Source organism: Schistocerca americana, chromosome 1 (genome assembly GCF_021461395.2).
Source record: "Schistocerca americana isolate TAMUIC-IGC-003095 chromosome 1, iqSchAmer2.1, whole genome shotgun sequence".
In the NCBI taxonomy this organism is placed as follows: Eukaryota; Metazoa; Arthropoda; class Insecta; order Orthoptera; family Acrididae; genus Schistocerca; species Schistocerca americana.
In genome coordinates, this window is record NC_060119.1 from 596422766 (window position 1) to 596449744 (window position 26979).

Here is a 26979-nt window from a genome sequence, read left to right on the forward strand (position 1 = left end):
GGAATTTTCTGCCATTTCAGGTTGAAAAGGTAGTATTGATACGTGCAAGTGGAGATTGTGGTGAAATTTCCTGAGCACAATAAACCATTCCAGCAGGCCCACGTGGAGTGAGAAACCATAATAAGTATTTTTGAACCAAAAGTGAGGAGGTTAATTACAGTTTTAATGTAAAATGGGAGTCTCCATATTAGCATGAGACACACAGATCACATACTGATGGAGTGTTTCACCACAGCTACAATCGCTGTGACAAGTTCAATTCACTTAATACCACATATTTATAAGTTATAGTTGCCACTGAGAAAGAAGTTACGATTTATATTCCAGCAAAGATTAAACTTGCGACAGGTCATTCTCTATGTAGGCATTCCTGATAATCTTCTTTCAGCTATGGAGCATGATAGTCACATCATGGTTTCTAGTTGGTCCCATAGTCACACTGAAATAAAAGTAACTGATATAATTTTGAAACAATTTTCAATGAGTGAAATGGCATCATAGTTAAGTTGTTGGACTCCCTTTCAGGACGAACAGCAATCAAACTCCTGTCCAGGCATCAAGATTGAGATTTTCCATGGTTTTCCTAAATTGTTTAAGGAAAATACCAGGATGGTTCCTTTGCAAAGGACACTGTTACTTTCCTTTGCAAAGGACACTGTTACTTTCCTTCCCCAACCATATTTAGTTTCATCCCGTGCTCTTTCTCTAAAGATCTGATCCACAATGAGATATTAGATATGAACCTTCCTTTGTATTTAAAAGTATTTTGGATAACAATGTCCAGTCACTGATGCAGGCATTTTTACTGGCAGTGAATAGCAGTTCTAAGACAATTACAACACTGTAGCTCTCTTGCATGACAGTTATGTAGCAGTTAAGCAGTCACACTCCTACTCTACAGTGACTTTTATTCTCTCTAATAAATAAATTAAAACTGTAAATAGTAACAAACAAAGAGTAGCCAATAACTGGTCTGATGATTTTCCTGAATGCACAGAACTCATATGATCTGACAACAGTTTTCTTTAGTTTGCCATTAAAAGCTGCCGTTTCTCCCAAACTGTTATATAAGACAGTGTTTGATGCACCAACATCAAACAAGTTTGGTGCATTACAGATACCAAACAAATATGATTAACATGTTTTGACCATTGAATTATTTCATGAATGTTGTACTCAAGTTATTGTATCAAAGATTATAACTATTTTACATTAAATGAGGTAGCATTGTGTAAGGCTTATCACTGTAGCTGAAGAGTTTCTCCTGCTTCTGTTCTACATCTACATCGATACTCTGCAAATCACATTTAAGTGCCTGGCAGAGGGTTCATCGAACCACGTTCACAATTCTCTATTATTCCAATCTCATATAGCCCGTGGAAAGAATGAACACCTATATCTTTTCGTATGAGCTCTGATTTCCCTTATATTATCGTGGTGATCATTCCTCCCTATGTAGGTCGGTGTCAACAAAATATTTCCGCATTCGGAAGAGAAAGTTGGTGATTGGAATTTCGTGAGAAGATTCCGTCGCAACGAAAAACGCCTTTCTTTTAATGATTTCCAGCCCAAATCCTGTATCATTTCTGTGACACTCTCTCCCGTATGTCGCGGTAATACAAAACGTGTTGCCTTTCTTTGAACTTTTTCGATACACTCCATCAGTCCTATCTGGTAAGGATCCCACACTGTGCAGCAGTATTCTAAAAGAGGATGGACAAGTGTATTGTAGGCAGTCTCCTTAGTAATCTGTTACATTTTCTAAGTGTCCTGCCAATAAAACGCAGTCTTTGGTTAGCCTCCCCCACAACATTTTCTATAAGTTCCTTCCAATTTAAGTTGTTCGTAATTGTAATACCTAGGTATTTATTTGAATTTACGGCTTTTACATGCCTGTTCAATGGATCCCAGTTATGGACTATGTTAAAGAACAAGAATATGTTGTTTCGCAGAATGTTCTAGCTCTTACACCTAGTGGCAGTTTTCCAATATGGCTTGTCAGAGAAACAATTCATTGCGCACTCTGACCACAGTGAATGCAGCCAGGAAATATCTCCAAGAAATGAAATAATCTACCGTAACATCATTTTTGGCAATAGTCCTTCATGAATAAGAAAAATACTTAACAGACACATCAGGAATATCTGTCATATAACTGCTAAATTGAAGAATCCCCTAGCTCTGGTAAAAAGACAGTCTTAGCTAGGAAATTATTCTGTGTCAATATGGACTAGGATACATTAGCTACATGTGTCACACAAACAAGACCAATGCGATGGATGTAAACAACATACATAGCCAAACATTGTCAAAGTGCAGAACATCAAATGATTTACAAGATGACAAAAATTATTTTCTCTGTTTCCTCCTCCTGGGACTTCAGTGTAACAGACATGATACATACTGCCCTGTCAGACAACCTCATCAACAGGGACTCAAGATTCCACATCTTGGAAATCCACCCTTTGACCTAAAAGGTCACACTGAGCAACATCAAAATTTCCAACAGAAGCCCCATTGCAGCATAACAAAGGGCCCAAAAACCTACCAAGTGTCTAATTTTTGCTGGACATCTGGCTGCAGCAATGCACAGCTGCAGGATTAGTATTCTTGTGCACATTTAGTAGTTCAAATTTCAATCCCTGAACGGAGACTCTTAACCTGGTGTGGTCACCAGCAGTTGCTACTTAGTAGTAATCAATTTTTGAAATATTGCTTTCCTTTAGCAGATGTGAGAGTCCTATATGCAACAGATTCACCAGTAAAGCCTGATATTTTACTTTTTTGCTACACTAATAAATAAGAAGTGACTATTCCATTTGCTGTTTTATAAAATGTTACACTTACATTACGGATTAAAAATATCTGTCTGTCCCTTCAAAAATAAGGGAGATAATCCATACTGAAATTTAAATAAAATTTCTCAGTAGGTGTTATTTTCTTCAGTCCCTATGTGAAATGTGGGAAAATCAACAGACGTGGGGTGGGTTCTCACGTCAGAAAATGTTGACTTGTAATAAATTAAATAAGGTTTCTGACAGAGCTGCATGTAACATTTTTATTAGTTACCAGTTTCCAACATTTTCACTCATTCTCAAACCATGCATTTGCAATATTTGACTGTACATAACAGATTTGTTTCTACACCATGTGAATAAAACAAATGTTATTTGACCATATACTCATTGCCTTGGTAAAATGCAAATTTGATAGGCATCTTTAATTGTTTGTACATTAAAATTTGACATGTGCCTCCAGCTGTTTGTGTGTTTATGTACTCTCTCTCCAGAGAGAGAGACATCACATGAACACACAATAAACTGAAAGAGCCTGTCAAATTTTAATGTACAAACAGCTGAAGATGTATATCAAGTTTTGATTGTACAAAGAGAATTATAAAACATTCAAATAACATTTGTTATATTGATCTGATGTAAACACAAATCTATCACGTATAGTCAAACTTCACAAATGCAAGTAATAGTGTGACAATGAACAAAAATGTTTGGAACTAGTCACTTATAACAGTATGATATGCAATCCTGATGCAAACTTCAATTAATAAATTACAAGCACACTGAGTTGCTGATCTTCATACCAACACAATGTTGGAATTACAAAAAATGTTGATTTAATATTTGCTTCAGTTTGTGTACCTATGGATATATAAGCGATCCTGTTGTAATTACGCGCAACTACCTACACAGTATTCTTCCAGCACTAGCTGTTTTTGTGGTGGAATATTAAACGTGAATTTTAATGGATCTGTTTGTAACAAGATGATAAACTAAATGAAGTTGATATTTACATATATACAGCATATGTCTCCTTATTAAAAACTATAAATGAAATACACAATTTGTCCAAGAAATAACTCCAGATAGTTAACATTCTTTTATTTACATATAAAACTTACATATAAATCCTTTTACTTACAATCCTCAGTCACTTTCAACATATTGTAAATAAATTCATTTTGTAACTTAAAAAATATAGTAACAATAGAATCTTTAGTCTTTTCAACAAAAAATATTTTTCTCTTCCATTCAATCACATCTCAATTAGTTACACAGTCACTATTTCATCACAGCCTCAAATGATCAGTTTTATATTTACCATTACACAGCAGTGTGTATCATGTCCACACCACATTTTTTTAAAAAAAGTCATGCAGACATAATAAATAACACACATCAGACCTTGCAGTGTGCAATGTTGTTATAATTTGGTACAGTAATGTATGTTGACAGAAATTTAATGGACACTGTTTGAAAGTCTGGTTAGCCCTGAGTAATGCATGTTACCTTCGAATGTCTGGATATGCTATTTATGCACATTATATATTCAGAAAGAAGTTAAATAAAGTGCTAATTCTGTTGAGAAATTATCAGAAATTGAACTGACTGACACTGTTAGCTGCCAATATATAAAATCCATTAACATATTTGTAAGATGTTGTATGTCAGTAATCTGTCATTAGGTGCAATGTTAATTTTTTTCAGTAAGCTACATGAGAAGAAATCAGAAGATGGACAAAATCATAAAGTGTTATGGAAGGCTGTCACAAATTGTTATAAAAGTCTGAAGATTACCCACAAGAAGTTACATCAGTCTCACCCTATGTAAAACATATACACTGCTGACATACAATCCACGTTGTGAAAGGAATGTCGGTCACTGACTATGTTATTTAATAATTCTAAATATCAGTAACAATATTATATAAAATTTCTTTTCACATCAACACAATAAACAGTTTAAATTGCAATATGGAGGCTGAATTTCCTCTCTTAATTTATTGTGTTAAGTTTCAAATCTGCTCACAAAACCAAAGCTATTGCTGCTTCACATTTATTGTTATTTAGCATAATTTTTGAAATACTGAGAGAAAACAACCAAGACATCAAGCTCTGTCTCGTACTTCAGGTTTCCTACTTCCCAGCTAGGCAGAAATGAACAGATGCTGGGCACACAAGAGCAGTGAGGTAAATCTCCCACAACTAATGACCAGTAAACATTTTGCAATGGTGTGGACCAATCCAAAGCATGCAAAACTATGATTTATTGTCCCAAGTATGAATTCAGGTACCAATACACATAGAATAGCAATTTGTTCATACCAAATTTTCATGGAAATGCCTTTCATTTTCTACAACTACCACTTTTTTCTGAGCTAAACCCAAAAAGAATGTGATTCCACAAACATGAGACTGCCAGCAATAGTTATGTGAGATTCAAAAGACCTTGGACTGCAGGTACCAGAATCTCTTTTTCATCATAAATACATTTGGAAAAGACCATGTTTCTATAGCCTTAATTAGCGTGAAAAATTTAGAAGGTGTTGCAATTTGTGAACTAAATAAAATAAAGCTATTTAGCACCCACCAAACAAATCGGCTTTATCAGAATTGCATAGAAAACGAAATGGACATTTTTCAGTGGAGTAAGTATATGTCTAAAAAATTACTTTCATCGTAATTACTATACAAACTAATCTTTACTGATGATAAAATAGATACCACATTTAACTGGGATTCCTTGTACTGGATTATCCGTTTGAGATGAGAGATTTCAGTACCGGCTGAAGACCATAGAACCACTCATCCAATTTGTCTCTTCCTTTTTTTTAAACTTGTTCTATGAAACTGAATTGAACCCACTGGAATATGTTAATTATCCAAAGACTGGCAGCCATTAATGGGTCACTTACTCTTGTATAGTGTACACATTTACACATGAACAACATGTGTATCAACATAAAAATTTGGTTATACATATTATAAAAAAATCTATGCAGTCAATATAGTTTACAAGAGTGAAGCAGCAGGCACTAAGCTGGTCAAATATAGTTAAACATAAACTTATATTGTGGAGTTTTCAAACTGTCATTGTGTCAGCTACATTCTATGTCAAACAGAAGAAAGAGTTACCTTCTTGCAGAATTGAAAATAGTTTATGTAAAGTTTCTACCACTAATAAATGAAAGATTTTATCTAAAAAACTGTAAAATGTGCAAACTGAATAGTATAAATATTACACTACAACAGTTTGCCTGATGTAACATAACAACTTCCTTTGTAAAAAAAACATTTGTAGGTGTGAAACAAACCATTTACCATTTAAATTACTGTGTGGAGAGTTAATTGAATTATCGACTTCAACCTTCATGTAAATCAGGTAGTGACTGGATCCTGACAAAAACTTGTCATGTGACAACTCCAAACCATTCATCAGTACACGAAAATTTTATTCTATTACTCACTCCTTACTAATACCTGACACATAGTGCAAATTCATTTCATAAAGTACACAGAAATACTTTGTATTAAGGCATATCACTGGTATACTCACTTTAGTTCAACTAGAAATATCAGTCTGTAGAAATCTTGAGGTGTCTGAGACCGTAAGAATTAATACAAGTTTATACTTTATATTTCCTACCAAATTAGTCCCTCCAACTGCAGTGAGGCATATACCAACATGCTCTGATAAATATTGTAAAAAACATTTCACACACAACACAGAATTCAGTCGCCACATTGTTCTGGCTTAATAAATTATGAGAGCATCCATTCTGAAACTTTTCACTGCACCGTTTTCAATAGTCTAACCTCTGTCTTGAACACAAACAGGCCACTTGGACACAGTACTGGAAAATCCGTTAGAATCAATCTTCCAAGGTATGGAAGAGGAACAAGAGTTCATGTGATGCATTTTTATATTGTTCTGTGCCTGCTGGAAATTGACTGATATAGTTACAGGATGAAGCACAACAGACTTCAAAGGTATGTCATGACTGTTCTCCATATCAGTGTCAACACCTATTGCAGCTAAATATGGTGCCAAAACCTCTGCTTCCAAAGTCAGAGGTATATAGAAAGAACCTTTCGAATGTAGGGCAAATATAGGAATTCCCCGACTGTGTGGAATGTGAGACTTGTGCCGAGGTTGTGAAGGCTGAGGTGGCGAAGGAGGTGTAACACGAGATGCCAAGTCTGTCACTGGAGACATCGGAGGGTTGTATTTCGGTGACGGAGGAGAAGACGGAACTGAACACGTTTCACTATCACGACGTTTCGCATCTACTGTCAAAATAGGCAGTCCTAGGATGTTACTTGCACTTCCACCTGTTTCTTCACTCATCTCTGACATGTACCGTGCTCTCTTGGCACTGCTGCCATTACACACTTCTGACAGAGGTATCACTGATGAAGCATCGTGTTCTGCTGTGAAGCGTTGCTTGATATTGTTCTTGAACTTATAAAGTGGGGGAGCTGAACTCTGATCAACTGATGGCATACTTGCTGAAGAGGAGACAGTGGCAGATGGATGTTGCTGCAGCATGTCCCGTAACTGACTGCATCGGACTGCTTCTCTGTCTTCCACAGTGATCCCGGGAACTGGAGCAACTGTCTGCCTCTGTGTAAGCATTTCTGATGGAGTATCCTTGTTGCCTGAATCAGAGCTGCAACCAGATCCTGAACCTGGTGAAGAGCTCGATCCGAGGCCGGAACTTGCACCGATGGGTCGCGAATGGTGCCCGTAACCACCAGAACTGCCAGAAGAAGTGCTTGTTGTCTCTGCCACATTTGTTCGTGGGAAGTTGATCCTGTCACCTGGAGAGCGTGGAAAATAAAAGTAAATAGGTGATCTGGTCAATTGAATACTAAATTGTACACATTGTCAATGGCAGCTCAGTATATACAATGAAACGTTTCAAACGAGTTTTTGATATGTTGCTTCAAAATGATTCAGTACATGGTTTGTAGTTATTAACAATGTAACTAGTGGGCTTATAATATTAAAAGGACTGAGTTGGCCTTACCTTTGAGTATTTTGTCACAGTGCTTCTGTAAGTGGTTAATAAGTTGGACACACAAAGGATCCCCAGCAAAGTATCCTTCTACTTCAACCATGAAATGCATAGTTTCAGACAGACATTCCTGATAACCAAGCCGATAATGTTCCAGTACAATTGGACCTGGCTGAGTATGTTCCGGCACTAGGTCACAGTTCTCTGCAATGGTAAATCTGATATAAGACAACAGAATCAGAAAAACTAAACTTTTTACTTTTATGACATTTCCCTTTCCATTTATTTTCCTACAAGACAATCCAAAGTGAGCATCTTGCAATGCAAGCAAAGTTAATAAGAAATGACAAGAGATTTATTGTGATTGTAACAGTTACACTCTTGTTAACATTGTGTTTGTTATAGTCCTTATTGTAGGGCTTGGTGCCTCAGTGGTCACATTCAGACTATAAATCATCACTGAAACACAGCAGTGTCTCTTGGACCATTGTTATTCCACCTGTTGCCATGGCACTACCACAGCCAAAAATAAATACTGCAAGTCTGATCACTTGATTTGCAACTTTCTTCAGGTATTCCTGCACTTTATTTTATTTTAATTAATATATTGCAGACAACTTTATATGCAACTAGGCATTATTCACGGTGTTATGAAAGGTCTGTAATGATAATAATTTTTAAATAGCTTGGCAATTGTAACTTAATGCATATGTACATGTATGATTACAAGACTATTGACATGACTGCATTTTCCAAGTGTTTTGAGAATACCTTTCATACATACTACTGTTAATAATTCTGTACTTTACTGTTGTAGACTGCCATTGAGGGTAAAATATCTATGTGAAATTTATGTTAAATACTGTACATAAGGTAACACTGATCAATGAGATAGAAATGCTGATTTACACATCTAGATTACTATCCACAGTGAAGATTCCTCTGAGAATAGGACATAGTGCAACAGTCACTGACAGTTTGTGTTTAGATCCAATTGTCTTTACCGATTTAGATGCAAAAGCAATAATCAGTCATATCTAACCATGATGGTAAAATATTATGCTGCTTACTTTTTAAAGAACATCATATTTGTCTTTTAAAAAATTTTACATGACTATGAACCCTGACCATGAGAAGTTAATCATACGCTCAGAATCATGAACAGTGACTTTATCGTAGAATATAGAGAAAAATTATGTGAAGAATTATGAGAAAATATTTGTGAAGCAGAGAGTGTAGATGGAAAACTTAACTCTTTCTTAACCTTATTCATACAGCACTTAAAAGCTTTTTTTCTCTTAACACAAACAAGGCTAAAATTTTGAGATTCATTGTGTCTCGCACCTTGTGTGAAATTAAAGAAAGACATTTTACGTATATGCTTAGACAACGCTGCTTGTTTGTGGATTATTTTTATTTTGGCCAGACTAGTATTGGGCTGTATGCTCATTTTCAATGGTTGTGTAATATACTATCATGGCCTCATAGTTTCTGGGATTTTTTTCCTCAGAAATTTTAGTTTAACTTTTAATTGATTTTTAGGACATTTTCATCGTGCAATAGATTGGGCAGCATGCTTTAGAGTATGGTGCTTCTAGAAGAGTATTAAATTCTTGTGCTGGTTTCACAGGACTCCCCTTAAGCAATCTCCATAATATGCATATGCATAAAATGCCATTCATCAAGAGAGAAATTGTGCTCACAAAAAATAAATGGCAAAAATGATGACACACTGAAATCATTAGCTTCCAGATTTGGTGATTATATGCTAATAGTGGCACCAAATAAATAATGAATTACAGATACATTATATTTGCTTCAGCAGACAGTTTCAAAAATACAATCCCTAAAGAGATTACTAAATACACCGTGTCACTAAAAAGTAGAAACTGCACATTATTATGCGCTAGGAAATACTACAACTAGTCACAAGTTTCTTTGAAATGATTTTATTGTACTATTACAAGTTTTAGGCATTACCCATCGTTAGATGGTAGCATTGACTTCTTTGCAAGTTTTACATTTGTGTCCTACAATATAAAAAAAATTGTGATTACACAGTTTTACACTTATTTAGGCTATACACATTGCACTTACTTCCTGAAAAGCCCTCCTTTAAGTGTTATAAGACAAAGGATTGATTTTCTATTTATAATCCATACTGCTGCTGTTGTTTCTAGTTCAGTCCATTGATTAGTATGGCTTGTACGAGAAAATTAAACCTCTGTCTTAATATGCAGGAAGTAAATGCAATGTATAGAGCTTATATAATTGTAAGGGTCTTAGAATCTTACACTGATTCCCCAGTCCATTAACTTCTTGTTTTTGTTGCTGAAAATTATTATCAATTCCAGCTAAACTATGATTTCCATTATCATAAAACAATAAATGGTATAATTTTCATGAAGTCTTTGTATCTTTGTCTAGAATTCAGAGTAGTGTTATGTGCTCCTGTACAAAGGCATTCAACAAACTCTCGTTAAACATAAAACAAGAAACTGACATTCCTAATTTCTTCATTGATACTTATATTTATATTCATATCTCCCTACTGCTGTCTACTGTTAATTTACTGAAATTTGTGGTATAGGAGAAAAATGTGTATTATGAACCAAAAGAATTTATGGAATAGGGTGACTATTTAACTAATTAACAACAAATTTCTTACCATAAATGAAATGGAAAATTACTATTATTTTATTACACATGTTACACTTGATACATATTCTAGAAGAAGATAATCATGTCTTCGAGGGGCCTGAAACCTGTATCATCATCAACACAACCACCACCACCACCACCACCACCACTAAAGCATGATATTAGAAGCTACAATGATAAGTAACACAGAGGATTGTTTTATTAAGCACATGAATCACAAGATAGAGGAAAGAAAATTTCAACATAAGCAGCAAAGAATCACCATAAGCCATTCGGAAACATTCCTCCAGTCCATAAATGAAGCCAGTTATTTGTAGATAACAAAATAATTTTATAAATTTATAAAATAAATAGACTCCCAATGAACAGCAGATTGTTACATATTTAAAATTATGTACCAAATAAGGACTTAAGTTCCAACTTCAAGGCTTTCTATGGCAAGTGAGCTCTCTGAATGCTCCTCATGGGTTAACGAATCTTAATCTGCCATTGTCTCACAAAAGTTCTAAACGATAACAACTAAAAAGTAACAGCAATCATGTTAATTCTCCATAAGAAGTATGGGGAGAGGGGCAGGGGTGATGGCTTAGGCAAAATAATTATTTCTTCAGTGTTCCCAATCACTCCAGAGGTTTATTAGGGAGAATTGTGTCATTGGCCAGCCACATCACTCTTGAATGCTCAAGTACCGTGGTAACGAGATTTTTTTCTTACCTAGCTGAGGACACGCCAGAGACTGAAGATGCTTCATATGTTTGATAGCCATCTCAATTATCTCTGTCTTTTCAATGCGACCACGGCCCTTCTTCAGGTAATCCGCTGGTATTAATCGTGATAAGTCAGCCAGGCAATTGTTCATACGATCCCGTCGCCGCTTCTCTATTATGCGATGTGACATTGGATCCTGCAACAGAACATAACACTTTACAATTGAAAATTAATATAGAATTTATTGCTGTCACAGTAAAAATGCCGCGAAAAACTGTGACGAAATTGGTAGATAATATAGTACCACCACCCATACACAAACTAGACTTCTTGCTTCAGTAAGGGAATTGTTCCCATGCGTTCCTGAAGTACTGTACAGTATTTCACTGGATCCTTACAACCGTAGAATAATAAGCTATACTTCTGCAATATAATTATATTACAATGAAAAGTCTTTCGTAGCTCAAATCCAAAAGTGTTTTAAATGTTGGGATACAAATGTATAATAATTTACCCAATGAAATCAAAACAACAAAGAACCCAAGAGCCTTCACACATAAGTTAAAAAAATATCTCTTGGACCATTGCTTTTATGCAGTTGATCATTTTTTTGAAAGGGGTTAAAAATGTAAAAAATATGATAAATGTTCAATTAGGTCTGAAAATTATATACTGTGCATGTCTATGAAATACACTGGACTACTTTACTATTACATTTGTATTGGCTGTTTGTATTTTACCATACAACATTTGTATTTACTGTTTTGTTAAAGATAGCTAACTTCCTCATTGCAAAACAATGTAAAATCAATTTATTAAATATTACCTGCAAATATGTTCCCTTGACCTATCCAATATCGTATGAACAACCTTACATTTCTATGATTTGTATTAACGGTTTTGTTTAAGATAGATAATTTCCTTGCTACAAAATAATGTAAAAATCAATTTGTAAAAATTACTTGTAAATAGCTCCCTTGACCTATCCAATATCATATGTACAGCTGTACAATACTATGATTGCCTGGATCAATAAAAATACAATACAATACAATTCCTCACAACGTGTTGCACCCATCTCCTTCATCTCATGTGCGCTCTAATGATCACTACTGTCCAATATTACAAATAATGAACACGGCTTATCAAAACATAAATATTCCGTATACACATGACACTGTTGTAAAACCGGCACTTTTTGGTCCTCAGACCTTTCCCCGTACAATAATATCGTCACTCATATTAACATTTCATCACACTGCCACCCTGATAACTATCTTACTCGCACATGCTCAGAATATTTTTGTTCTGTGACGATGTAATGTTTCGCTTTACTCTATTCTTTCGCTTCCGTTACAAGTTTTTACGAAAATTCAGACAGGTAAATCACCATATTCGACGACGATAGAGCGAAACTCTTGCGCTGTTGCTACGAAGTAATGGGAACACGCACTCATCACCAGGCATTCCGCCGAAGGCTTCCGTCACGTGCACGTGCACGTGAGCAGAACGCAGTACAGTGCAAATCGAAACAACACCTTAGGTGCACTCCACATGAGCTTTTACCTCTTTATTGAGAAAACGCCGTCTATTTCGCTGAATCGCATTCAGAGGAGATTCTCCAGCTACAAGTAAATGCTGCTCCAGCATCGTGGCATTGTGCGTAACCATTATCCAAGATTTCCGCGACTGACACCACAAGTTCTCATCAGAGTCTGGTTGCAACTGTAGCACTGGCCCCCTGGTAGTCATGTTTTATGTGGCGGTGGTGGGGGCAGGCAACGTCACGTTGCAGGTTACGCCTCTCGCTCGCGCTCACGGGTTCGCTCACGTTGTGGCAGCGAGGAAGGGAGCGGCGATCGCAAACATCGCCGGTGCGAGGCTGAAACGCGCTACAGCTATTTTTGGCCTCCTGATGGCAGTACACGAAAATTGCAAACAGGAGCAAAAAATAACTTACAAATGCTACAGTTCGGCTTTGTATTACCCAATGGTGGGTTCTTCGAATACTGGCACTCGTGCGTGAGCTGAAAAGGTACGACAATTGAAGGTGTGGGAGTCGCCGGAAGAACACCTCTGAATGCACAAGAAACGCAGCATTATCCTGCGGCGACGAGCGTACGGACGATCTGCTTTACTCTTTGATTTTTATTAGTATTCTTCATATTGACTTGTGTTTTGGGTTGATTGATGTTCGACCTTGAGAAAAAATAGAAGTTATTGCTTGACTACTACATTGCATCCGGCCGGTTCTAGGCGCTACAGTCTGGAACCGCCGAGCGGTTCTAGGCGCTACAGTCTGGAGCCGCGCGACCGCTACGGTCGCAAGTTCGAATCCTGCCTCGGGCATGGATGTGTGTGATGCCCTTGGTTTAGTTAGGTTTAAGTAGTTCTAAGTTATAGGGGACTAATGACCTTAGTTCTAAGTCCCATAGTGCTCAGAGCCATTTGAAGCCACTACATTGCATCTCTGCAGCAGACGGAGATAAGCTGTAATTGATCAAAAAGGGAAGACTACAAGTGTTACGGACAAAAACTAATATAAAATAAAAATACATTGAAAACAGAATATTTCACTGCACCTGAGACTGTGCGATATTGAGAGTTAACTGTTGAAGACATTCGATTCAGTGGGCCTTTGCGGTGCTAGAGTCGTGTAGAGCCCTAGCCGTAAAATAAAATCATATGAGACTTAGAGCTCACGTTGCCCCCGATGTAAACTTGCGTCATACCTAGTCCAGTCCTTCTCCCACAAAAATCAGTCGGACGGAAAGACTGGCAACTAGTTCGGAAAGTACAAAAACGGAAAGTTGCAGTTTTAAGGAAACCTGAAGCCTGTGACTACACAACGAAAGACAGAAATCTAACAATACGGTAGGAAACAAAGTCTATTCGATACGCTTTACAATCATTATGAGGGTCACCTTTTAAGCTTTAACAAACGACCATGCTATTCAGATGGATTTATTTGGTACTGTTTTAAAATTTGTCTTATATTAATGTTAAAACAATGGCAGTTCAGAAACAAGTCGTGTAGTTTGTTTACAGTAAGCACTTAAGGAAGGAGTGTTACGCAAAAATGGAAATTCTGCACAAAAGTTTTTGTGAGAGGACTTTTTTTTCTTTTTTCATAATGGCCCGACTCTATTACAACTCCTCGATCGCTTCGTTTAACTTTGGTAATCAATTACCCACAGAAAAGGTTCGTTAGAATTGGTTGTCAGAATTTCGTCAGGGTCTTTTACACCCGTTAACGACGAATTTTGTGAATCAAATCACCCATGTTGTTCCAAAACATATCCGTATCGTGCCCAAGGGAAATTAATTCATGTCGCAGTACGTTCGATTTTGCATGAACACTTTGTTAGCTATGAAGAAGTTATGTTCCCTACTGACTCTGCACAATTTGACCAAAGCTCATTAGCAAGCTCTTATCAATTGGCGTAAGGTAATGCTCCAAAAACGGGACGGGGGAAATGCAAAATCCGAAATTATGCAGGTGTTCCAAGACGAACTGAAACCAATATAAGAGAGCTGTTCGCAAAGTACTTTCCGTGGAAAAAAAAAAATCGCTTGCTTCTTTGGTTACATTTGATGCATTGCAATCACTGTTTTATAGGACCGAAGAACAGGAGGGTCTGAATCGTATACAACAATTTGTTTGCCCCAAGTCTTTGACGAAACTGGGACAATCGCAAACCAAGGCACACAGTCTATAGAAACCTTATGCACCGATTCAACTGCCGTTTCCCAGCGCATCAACATGGCTGCAGCAGGCCTATATGGGCCAGTCTTCCGCCTGGGGTTGGGTAGCATTCATCTCACGCTAGGTGAGGAGAGCCCTACGTCATAGTGACGTAGGCACGCGTCATCATGAGTTTCACGAGTTGTCCTATCGACTGTTGTGTGCATTCTGTGAATATCGACTGTTGTGTGTGTCTTGAATCTGCATTGTTATTTGTTTATGTGCTTTCATTGTCCTATGCCCGGTGTTGCTAGGGTGTACGTCGTTTTGAACATGGGCCCTAACGGAGATGAGAGAACTTTCGAGCAGATCCATGAAGATAGTCTGAAAGATTTCACTATCTTTCTTAGCTGATTTACAACACTAAGGCAAAATTAAATGGAACTAGATGGTTTAATGTTTCTAGCAACATTCGGAATTATCTTCAGAACCACTTCAATTTCTCAGTTTAACGTTTCTGCCCACATGAATTATGTACAATTCATTGGATTTTATAAAAATACGAAACACTTTAATTTCTTCCTATTTCACGTTTCTATCCACATGATTTATTCAATATTAATCGGACTGAAAACATGACTAGACACTTTCTAAACTTTCGTTATGGTTATGATTCCTTCATTCAGATATTCGTTACGTTCACGAAACACACAATAACATCCCACATTCTTTGGATTGCAGCTTAATAATTAATTACTTCACTTTTCTGTCCACACGATTTATGCACGATTCATCGGATTTAAAAAGAATGACAAGCTTTTTTTTATTTCGTTGTGGCTCCTTCGCTCAGACATTAATTATGTTCATGAAATACACAATAACATCGCAAATTGTTGGGATTACATTTAACAATTCATTCAGCTGGGATGAGCATATCACACAACTCCTGCCACTTCGTTTGTACACATGTATTTACATTTAGCTTTGACGTTATCGATACAACTGCAAAGATCGATATACGTACTCATTTAGCCGATTTAGGTTATTTACGTCACGATGACGTAGCGTTACATCATTATGACGTAGGGTTCTCCTCACCTATGAATGCTAGCCCCTCCTGTTACCACCAGGGCACCTCCTCCAATCGGCACACAACGTAATCACAACAGTTTGTCATTTTTCCGCGAAAAAGAAAACCTGTGATGTCTTACTGATGCTGCATTCAGTTTTACACTCGGAAGAACACTGCCGTGCTGTTATAGATGTGTATCTCTATGCTTAATCTCAAATCGGTAGAAAGGGAAAAGAAATGCATAGTGCTGCGGAACATCGAAAAATTAGTCAGAAATTATCAGCGTCTAACACAGAAAAACAACGATGTGCTAGCAGACGGCATTTCCCGATGTAAGTGAGAAATCAGACGAAAAATCACCATAAGTACAAATCAACCTATTCTTAATGAAATGTTTTTCGATCTAAAAGCAAATCAAAAGGTAAATAACTTAATTACAGGCCACTGATGATTCTTTGCCCCAATAAAGCGAAACGCGTCTGGTGAAAAAAAAATCACGAATTTTTGTAGTTGCAACGACAGAACAAAAATACCCTCAAGAATTATAATGCAACTACGGACACTACGGCCACACAAATGAAGAATTTAAACGGAAAAAGGTATGACATTTCGTGGATGAAAAGATGTGCTCTCCAGAAATGGTTCTTTCTTAATGTCTATGGGAGCAAATGCAGTCACAGAGATACGAATTCTGCATTCCAGTCGTCATACTAATAATATGACAATCTGGAGACACAAGAATTATTTTGTTGCAGTCTGATGCTGCTAAAAGTTGTTTCTATTGGCCAATTTAAGGATTGTTTCGGGAGATTTCCCACATTCATCTAGTCGTATACTGGCCCTACGCTACACTTTACCTAACCAACTCCAAAAAAATGTAGCTTTGAAACACATTTCATTCCACTTCAATTATGCCAGTTGACGCTAAAAAAAAGAAATCATGTAAGTAATACAATAAATCCATTAATGTGAACAGTTGTGAAGTTTTACATACAACTTGTTGTAGATAAGCCTTTTTAAATGATTATTCCCTGTTTCTTAATTTCGAGGGGTATTAATATGGTATTTTTTGTTGATATCCAGCAGCATTTTCTACAGTCATTCCACTTTTTTCCCCTATTCCAGATTTTTAATTTTCAGTTTCAACTTAACATTAGGAAGCGCGAATAAATCAGTCAAAAATGTGGCCCCCATGTTCATGTTGATAACATAAAAATATACTTTGCACGTACTAATGAAAAGGGCTTGTCGTTTGGCTGCCAGAGTAATCTTCCTTAAAATACTAAGTAGGTAAGTACCTGTCTTTTGGGGTACAATAAGTTTTGGTGTACTTCGTATCAGATGTAGTTCTTGGGGCCTACACGTTTCCATAGTCACCGAATCAGTTATATAAAATCTGGTAAGTTTTGAATCTTTCCCCATTTGGCGAAAAATTTTTCGGCCGCCCGTGTATACGAAGGGAAACATGGGCTATCAAGAGCTTGAAATTGTCTATCGCGAATATTACCAGTCTTTCTACTTATCCATGAGCGTACACGAATGCTTCAAAACTGTTGTTCTTTGACGTCTAATTAGTAATCAAGTAATCCTGAAAAGCTGTGAAATAGCCTACATTACAATTTTCGAAGATCAGATAATCCAGCCGACCACACGCACGGAGAATATAGTTTCGTAAGTTGTCAAGAAGACCTGAAGGGCAGTATTTGTTTGGACCGACTCTAGTTACACACTGCAAAAACGAAATTGCAAATTGCTGCAGAAACTCCAGATAAAATGTGCCTGACGAGTCTTAGGAGAGACACAATAGACTGTAAGTAAAGCACTTCACCACAGAATTTATGAGGCACCTCAGGTAATAGCTGCATCTTAGAAGAATTGAGAAGCAATAGTAAAATCGCCGGCCGAAGTGGCCGCGCGGTTCTGGCGCTGCAGTCTGGAACCGCGAGACCGCTACGGTCGCAGGTTCGAATCCTGCCTCGGGCATGGATGTGTGTGATGTCCTTAGGTTAGTTAGGTTTAACTAGTTCTAAGTTCTAGGGGACTAATGACCTCAGCAGTTGAGTCCTATAGTGCTCAGAGCCAATAGTAAAATCGATATTAACCTTAATGATAGTTCTGCGCAAATATAAATGGAAAACGACCCTTTTAAGAAAGTTATGAAATCTAATATCGATGGTCGGTTGGTTGATTGGCTTGTGTTTAGGACGCCAAACTTGGAGGTTACGAGCGCTTAACAACAATTTAACATCTGGATCTGTGGTAAGAGAGACACTTGAAGCTCAACAGTTTGGCCAGTTTATGAATTTGATGAACAATTTTAGTCGGCAAAGTTCTAAAATCTAATACACTGCCGACAGAACCTGTCCAATGGAGGAGTATGAAAATTCTCGTTAATCATTATCACGCTACTCGAGAGTATCCGGCGTAAAAACTTTAACTTCCACATGCAATCATTACTTCGTCAGGTTGCAGAGGATCGACATTTCATGCAAGGATTTGCCGTTGGCCCTCACCATGACAAATGCAACGCAATAAACGGAATGACATATTATGTAATTTGAGTACACGACTGGCGATCAGTCGCAGGAATAAGTGATAACCCTTACATATCTAGAAGTCCGCGACCAGTATATTACCCTCATTCGACTGCTATTTGAGAATTCTCACAACAGCTGAAGGCTGAAGTATTAGATACATCACAAGAAAGGATACGGAACATTCTGTATGAATAATTAACTATGAGAAACCTTAATGCAACGTCAGCATTACATCAGCTGAAAGACAACCAAAAAGCAGACGAAAAATCAATTTTTATGGCATGCCGAGACTTGAATGGTTTCTGCTACACGTAGAACACCATATTTGTTACGAAAATTCCCAAATACTGTTAGATAATTTTAGTGTACTACAAAATAATGGGTATATAATTTCAGTGTACTATAAAATAATGGGTATATATTCCTAGTTGTGAGCAAGGAACCAGTTACATGATATAATCTGCTGTAAGCTGAAAGCGGATATTTTTAAGAAAATATGTACTTCTTCTCTATGAGTTTAAACTTTACTACACGGCACACACACATTGTACAGATACAGCATTTCAGCTTTACATAGTAAATTAATAAACCACGGTGTGCGTAGTGTTGTGACCGTAGAAAATTTTAATTTTTATTCTTGCTTTTGTGACCATAATAAAGAGTCCAGGCTCCATAGGCAAACAGCCAGCCGACATTAAGAAATAGTCCACCAGGACGTAGGGACAAGATAAGCGGCGGAGGCAGCCAAGTATGGCTTGTTGATCAAATAACTTAGTGTTTGAATCCCTGCCAGAGGAAGCAGCATGAATGAAACTTGCGCAAACACCAGGGCGATAATACAGCAAGAGAGAGTGTCAGTCACGTGCGGAAAAGACTCGTGTGGAACCAAATTAAGTTGTGTGCAGCTAGAAACGAAAGTGTCGTGTGGAACCGAAGGCATTCTTGCGCAAGCCGACCAATTAGAAACGAGAGTGTCATGTGGAACCATAGGCATTCTTGTGCAATCAAGGGTCGTGTGAAACAAATTAACTCGCTTGCACCCAAGTACATGAGAAACGAAATAAAAGGCCAGGCAGTGGAATAGCTAGAGGCAGAGATTCAGATGCAGATTCAGAGCCAGTGCCGGCAGTTTGGAGATTCCGCAGCGAGACGCCAGCGGGGCCGAGTAGGCCCGTAGCAGCCGACACAGCTGATAAAGACTTCAACTACGAGAAGACGGTGATAGACTCTGGTGGACACTCAGGAACTGCAGGTCAAGTAGGACTTTTAGAGTTTCATTGGAATAGTGTCGAACAGAGGCTGTCAGTCTTTGTCTCAATTACTTAGAGAGATTTCAGTGCTAACCAAGAACAAGTGATTGCTTTGTACTTGTTTCTTATATGTACCAGCAATTAGCTTTGAAGTAGCAAGTCCGAATAAATAAACTGAATCTTACTAAGGGGTTTATGGTCCAACAGCTCACATAAGTATATGTGAGAATAAAATTGATAGAAACTAATCAGTATTTTGTGCCTATTGCAATTCTGTAACCAATTTTCAAGAAACTTATTTGCTTCAAACCAAGGAGATTCTCTCCCTCTCATCTGCGATATAAAGGTTGACAGCAATTTATAACTAACCCATTGTCGTTAACGTCCCGATTGCACTACGCAGTTCGCACTTACTTCATTCTGGTATAGTGAGGCTGTGCCGGGACGCGACATTAAATGATGAATACTGTTGCGTAACCCAGAACCTACCATTTAGAAAGCTTCAATGCGGATAAAACGAACACCACGAATCTATGATTTCAAGGGAACTCGCGACGGAGTTTCGCCATTCTGATAGCTCCGAGTAAACATTCCAAGAGGTGCAGCAGAGAATGGGGATCGGAATGAATAACACAGCACGCGGAGATTTCTGGAACGATGTCTGGGGAAGAGTGTAAAATATGTTGTGATTTGTTGGGGTACCTAGCATCTCGGGTTGAACGACAGAACCGAGGAAAGCAGCGCTGCTCAAATGTGAGATTAACCGCGAGAAAAACGCAATAATGGTTAGTAATTCGAAGGAAACACAGCTACAAAACGGTGACATATCTTGCACAAAAAGTATCTAAAGGCAATGACAAGGGCTTTACGTTTCTTTCGCGTAGAAAAAAGTAAAAAAAAAATATTACGGATAATTAAGCTATTGAGTACGGCGACAACGTTTCCTATCAGACGGAAAGGCAAAACAAGTGTCAATGTTTTTGGGTGGAAAATGGTTGCTTTCAGTTAAACACTTACAAATCTTTCATGAAACTTTAAATATGGCAAGTAAGTTTATTTATAACTTACTTGCCATATAGATAAACACGTAAAGCAATATAAAAATTAGCGGTTTTAACTGCTCGTCGTCTACTAAAAAGAAACAAGGAAGAACGTAACAAATGCTAATTTTTCGGTAACTGGAGAATACAGTTCAGCACTATGTATTACACCTGCTTCACGATGCGCAAATAATATATTCTTCGTGAACACAGGAAAGGTGCGGAAGCGACATCTGATTTATGCCAGTATTGGGGTTTTGTGGGACGTGAGAGTGACGCTACCGTATCAGCCGCTTCATGCCGTAAAAAAGAGATTACTGTCTGCAGTTTCGCAAAAGAAGCATCTCCCTTCAAGGCACCAATTGTTCCACTTCTCCCACAGTGGTTGTGCTTGTTCTAATGTTCTTCCTAGGAAGCAGATTTTCATTATCACTTCGGTGAAATCAATTGACACCAGTAAAGAGTCAGTTTAACCATGCAATTCTAGGCCCAAGTTTATTTTTACAGCAAGATTGCTGATTTCTTTGCATCACAGCATTTTTATTGTAATTTCACATCGTTAGAATGTGACTACATACATCATTCGCCTTTGATAAGAAAACAGTGCACAAAGATGCAAAGGAACAGTTAATCTTCACGGAAATGAACTTTCGTGCATAGTCTGATGCGCAATAAACTGCTTGCAATAATACAGGGTGGAGCAGAGGAAACATGTTTTTTGAACCGCTAGTACGCGGCGACGAGAGGGGGTATTTACCTTGAATGAATGTTGGCAGACTGCCCATACAATGCAGTTTCAGTCGGTATGGAGCGTTGGAGCGTAGAGCATCGTACTTTAGAAACAATGATTCCGTAGTCACAGTGCAACGTCTTTTCCGTCAAAATTTTAGAGTTTGACGTCGAGGTGCAGCGCCTTATCGAAATACTGTACTCCGATGGGTTGCAGCATTTAGAAGTATAGGATCTGTGATTAAAAAGAAACCACCTGGTCTTCCCCGTTCAGTTCGTACTCTGGAAAATAGGAAAATATAGACCGAGTGAGAACGGCAGCACTTGGTAGACCGAAACGATCGGCTCGACGACAAGCCGTAGCGCTGGGTAAGTTTCACCCGTACAAAATAATGATCGTCCAGCAGCTTAGTGAAGGGGATTTTGTGCAGCGCAGAGAGTTTTGTCGCGTAATGAACGACATTTTTACGGAAGATGCAGATTCTACAGTCTTCATGAGTGAGATGCTACAGTCTTCATGTGTGATAAAGCACATTTTCATGTTGGTGGTTACGTCAATGTTCAAAATTGTCGGTACTGGGCGACGGAGAACCCACATGAATTACACCGGAGACCTCTCCACAGTTTAAAAGTAACAGTGTGGTGATAAATTTCAAAGATGAGGATTGTTGGACCCTATTTTTTGAAGAGGAAGGAACTGCAGTTACTGTGACATCAGTGAGCTATGTTGAAATGTTAAACAACTTTCTTCGTCCAGAATTTGAAACGCGTCAAGTGAACATGAGAGAAATATGGTTTCAGCAAGACGGTGCCACAGCTCACACGACGAGAGCATCCATGGAAGTGGTTCGACAAATGTTTCCAGGACATGCTATTTCGAGATATGGTAATGTTTATTGGCCCCCTCGCTCACCCGATTTGTCGATAAGCGACTTCTTTTTGTGGGGATGTTTAAAATCAAAAGTGTACATGAACAAACCTCGCACAATCGATGACCTTAAGAATTCCATTCGTCAGGAAATTGAAGCCATGCTGAATGAAATGTTGGAGAGAGCCATGCATAACTTTCGGGAGAGGATCCAAATTTGTATCCAGCAAGGACGTCATCAAATGGTTCAAATGTCTCTGAGCACTATGGGACTTAACTTCTGAGGTCATCAGTCCCCTAGAACTTAGAACTACTTAAACCTAACTAATCTAAGGCCATCACACACATCCATGCCCGAGGCAGGATTCGAACCTGCGACCGTAGCAGTAGCGCGGTTCCGGACTGAAGCGCCTAGAACCGCTCGACCACCGCGGCCGGCAGGACGTCATCTCCAAGACATTATTTTTCGAACCTAATTCAAGTATGTCTATTTCAAAACTGCATTAAAAAATCTATCACTTAATGGTTGTTTTTACTGTTTTTATCAAACCGTGTCCCAGTCATTCAATAGTGAAAACTATGCGTTTCCTCTGCTCCACCCTGTATAAACGTCTTGTTTCAGCGTATAAATGAGAATATTCAGGTCGTTAGATTTCTCGTGGTTGTAGGTTAAATTTGACTGCTTTAATATTAGTCTCAATGCTTTTTGTGGTCAAACGGAAGGTTCCTGGTATGTCGTTCTGTTATTCGTGTTAATAATGTGGCAAACGCTGTCTCAGTGGCTAGACGCAAAAATTGTATCTTCTACATGGTATATTTTTCTGATATTGTTTATTAAGAACTGAAGTTTGTTCTTCTATCACAAACCAAAAAGCGCATGAGCCATGTGAGCCACGACCCTTCCTGCTCTCTTGCTTGGTGCACGGACGTGGTTGGAATTTCGGTGCTATCACTGTGCTGTTATCTATTCTGCTCTGTACAGTTCTTTTATCAGACTGAGCACTGATTTTGCAGTCTCCGCCCCCGCTACATACCCTTGGCACCTAATTCAGTATTCCAGTGTCACTCTAGTGTGACGTAAGAGATATAAAACATTGAATTTGTCAATAGTTCGTATCCTGCGAGTAATCAATTATATAAAGGAAAAATATTCAGGCACATTCACTGACATCATCGCCCAGCCCACACCGCTAGGATAGAAAACTGAAATTTGCAGAGGGTGTTGATCTTATACTGTAGGTTTCGTTTAAAAGGGGATTTTTCGAAATTTCACCCTTAACTGAGTGGAATAGGTGATGAAATTTTTTTTTAATGTCACAACTAAAGCAATTTGGAAGTTAAAACTACGAAAATTGGTGTTTGGTTTTTCGGTCAGAAATAAAGAAATACGTCTCTGAATGTCCATCTTTTTAGAGATGGTTGCGAGACTCAGCTGTTCGATACAGGATTTCAAATTAAACACCTTTCAGTCTTCTAGTTTCCAAACTTATTTTATTTGGCTACCAGTTTCAGCATTTTTCTACACCATCTTCAGGCCTCGGTTCTGATCAAAACAGGGGCAGCAATACTGGTATTAGTAGACTTCTACTTGCTATAGCGATCACTTCAACCATCACTGCCGACAGATGATAGGAGGAAATGCAATGTAATACACGTCGCGGTGATTTTCCATTTAAAATACGAGTATTTCGCTTCGAACCTGTTTGTTGCTGAACGTCGTCTCCATTAATAAGATAATCTCTTCTCTGTTCTGGTTTGTAAGTGATTTTTTCTTTAGGAACATAACTCTGCGTGAGAAACCACACTGATCACTGGATCAGGTAGAGATCATGGGTGGGATTTCAGATTGTGACTGTACTTTTGTAGTAGTGATAGCTAGGACAAAATTTATTATGTCCTGTTGTGGAAAATTTTCAGTGAAAGAGTAGCGCTGCACATTTTGAAAATACATCAGTTATCCCAAGTTCTCATTCCTGTGAACTGAATGTGTACGCAGCATAAATTAACTGTAACATTTCGTCGGCACGCTAGCTAACACATCAGTTGTGTAATCATTCCATCTTTCTCCTTCGTGACGATAAAAAACTGTGCCCCGCACCACGCTTTTGATAGCAAACATTTATATGTCAATTTGACTTCTATATTCGTGTTAAATTACTTATGGCATGTATGTTTTCCGTTATCCCAATCGAGCTTAATGTTAAATACAGTTTTCACGGTTTCACAAGCAGATACATTCTAGTTATTCTATACTGATATTCTATTCTGTGCTGTTTTTTTTCCTTTTTTTTCGTAGCGAGTTTCTGTGATAGTGGATCTAAGACAATTACAAAGAGTTTGGCCAATCTATTTATCTTGTGATGGGTTGCCTATGTTACTCGTTTAACCACACACGACTGAGAACTCATAACAGATTATTTACTGTGTTGGTGAATTTAACAAATCGTTCAAATGGCTCTGAGCACTATGGGACTTAACTGCTGAGGTCATCAGGCCCCTAGAACTTAGAACTACTTAAACCTAACTAACCTAAGGACATCACACACATCCATGCCCGAGGCAGGATTCGAACCTGCGACCGTAGCGGTCGCGCGGTTCCAGACTGTAGCGCTTAGAACCGCTCGGCCACCGGCCGGCTTGAATTTAACACCAACTATGAATTTTGTCATCATCCATTTCAAACACTCATAGTCCAGTCTGACGGACGCTCTCTTTGAAGCTAATGAAAGGACATCTAGTAGAGTTTATGCACAAGCTATGCAGTTACAATAAACAAGCACAACATAAAAAATGGATGTACCAAAAAAGGTACAAAATTGATTCTAGCTAATTACTTCGTCCATCATCTTTTTCTTAAGTTGTGACAATACAATGAACTTACAGTCTATATTCCGAAAAAAAACAGGCATGAAATATACACTGACGAGCCAAAACATTGCGACCACTGGCCACCACCACGTTGGAGGCTGTCTGGTGACGGTGAGAGAACGTGACGCGGTAACAAAAGTACCTAAGCGGAGCAGACACGGACGGGGGATCACCCGAGCGAAGATATGGGCTGCAAATTGGGAAATGCATTGAGATAAGCGACTTTGACAAAGGCCAGATTATTATCAAGTAGAGCCTGTGAACGAGTATCTCGGAAACGGCGAAGCTGGTCGAATATTCACCTGCTACTGTCGTGAGCATCTGCGGAAAGAGGTAGGACAGTGAAACTACCACTAGGCGCTAAGTGGTTCGAAGTCCACGACTCTTCGCAGAACGTGGAGTTCAGAGGCTTGCCTGCTCTGTAAAACAGGATAGATGGTGATATATGGCACCTCTGCCGAAAGAGCACAATACTAGTGCACAGAGAAGTATTTCAGAGCATACCGTTCATCGTACATTGTCGAACATGGAGCTCCACAGCAGACCACCCCTACGTATTCACATGTTGACCCAACGACATCGTCAATTACGATTGCCGTGGGTACGGGACCGTCGGGATTCGACCGTCGATCTATGGAAACGTGTCAACTCTTCGGATGAAGCACATTTTTGTTACACTAGGCCGATGGTCGTTTCCACAAAAGCCGTCATCGAAGTGAACGGCGGCTCGAAACGTGCAGCGCGTCAAGGACTCAGGCTGATCGGAGCAGTATTAAGCTATGGGAGACATTCTCCTGCGCTTGTATGGGATCCGTGGTACTAATCGAAGACACGCTGACAGCTGCGAACAACTGTATCTATTTATGCTTGACTTCTTCCACGATGGTGATGCCGCCATCCTTCTGCAGAATAACTGTTCGTGTCTCGGAACCAGAACCGTGACACAATGGTTTGAGGGGCATTATAGTGTCTCGGCGCCCAAATTCGCTTGACGTAAATCCTATGGAACCCATCTGTTTCGCTATCGTGTGCCATTACCGCGTACGCGAGTCAGCGGCCCGTTATTTACGGGAGTTTCATGACCTATGCGTAGACATCTAATGCTACATACCTCCACAAATTTATCAACAAACTGTCGGATTCCTGATATGCAGAATCATTGATGTATTTCGTCCCAAAGACGGACAAACAAGCTATTAAGTAGGTGGTCATACTGTTTGGATTCATCAGTGTATATTATATACGTTACATTTTTTGGTATCGTGAGAGTTGTTGGCATTTTAATACCCTTCATCGCTTCACACTAAAGCTCTGCAAGCACCTGTGTTAGAGTACCTAAAGATCTTGTGTCCTGGTAGTCGCCGCTACCAGGTTCGAATCCTGCCTCGGGCATGGGTGTGTGTGATGTCCTTAGGTTAGGTTTAAGTAGTTCTAAGTTCTAGGGGACTGGTGACCTCAGATGTTAGGTCCCATAGTGCTCAGTGCCATTTGAACCATTTTCGCTAGTCGCTTTTCTATATTATCCGGGTCAGCGAAAAGTTTATTATTCGAGTGACTTCGATGATCAGGGCAGAAATGAGGCTTTAGTCCAATGATGAAAGCCAATTCCATGACTTTCAGAGGCCTGGCGCAATGTCTGAATCTTAATGCAAACCTGAGCCGATGTGACACATGATTAACATTTCTTTATGATTCGAGGAGTAAGACGGAGGGTAACCGTTAATCGTTGAGAGGTCCAAGATCAGATA

At 38.6% G+C, this 26979-nt stretch overlaps 1 protein-coding gene across 6 annotated transcripts in view; it reads right to left on the reverse strand.

Annotated features, from left to right (window-relative positions):
* Positions 1 to 3906: 3906 nt before the first annotated feature.
* LOC124606932 (transcription factor cwo) overlaps positions 3907 to 26979 on the reverse strand; it is a 164034-nt gene continuing 140961 nt past the window's right edge. For 3 of the 6 annotated variants that reach the window (XM_047139058.1, XM_047139050.1, XM_047139067.1), the window contains 3 exons: positions 11189 to 11378; positions 7826 to 8017; positions 3907 to 7616 (listed from right to left, as the gene is read on the reverse strand). In XM_047139058.1, coding sequence (XP_046995014.1) covers positions 6607 to 7616; positions 7826 to 8017; positions 11189 to 11378 — 1392 coding nt within the window. In that variant the 3' untranslated portion in view covers positions 3907 to 6606. Of the gene's footprint in view, positions 7617 to 7825; positions 8018 to 11188; positions 11379 to 12572; positions 12632 to 12748; positions 12896 to 26979 lie in introns of those variants that run through there. The other 3 variants (XM_047139074.1, XM_047139084.1, XM_047139094.1) reach the window with 3 other exon arrangements.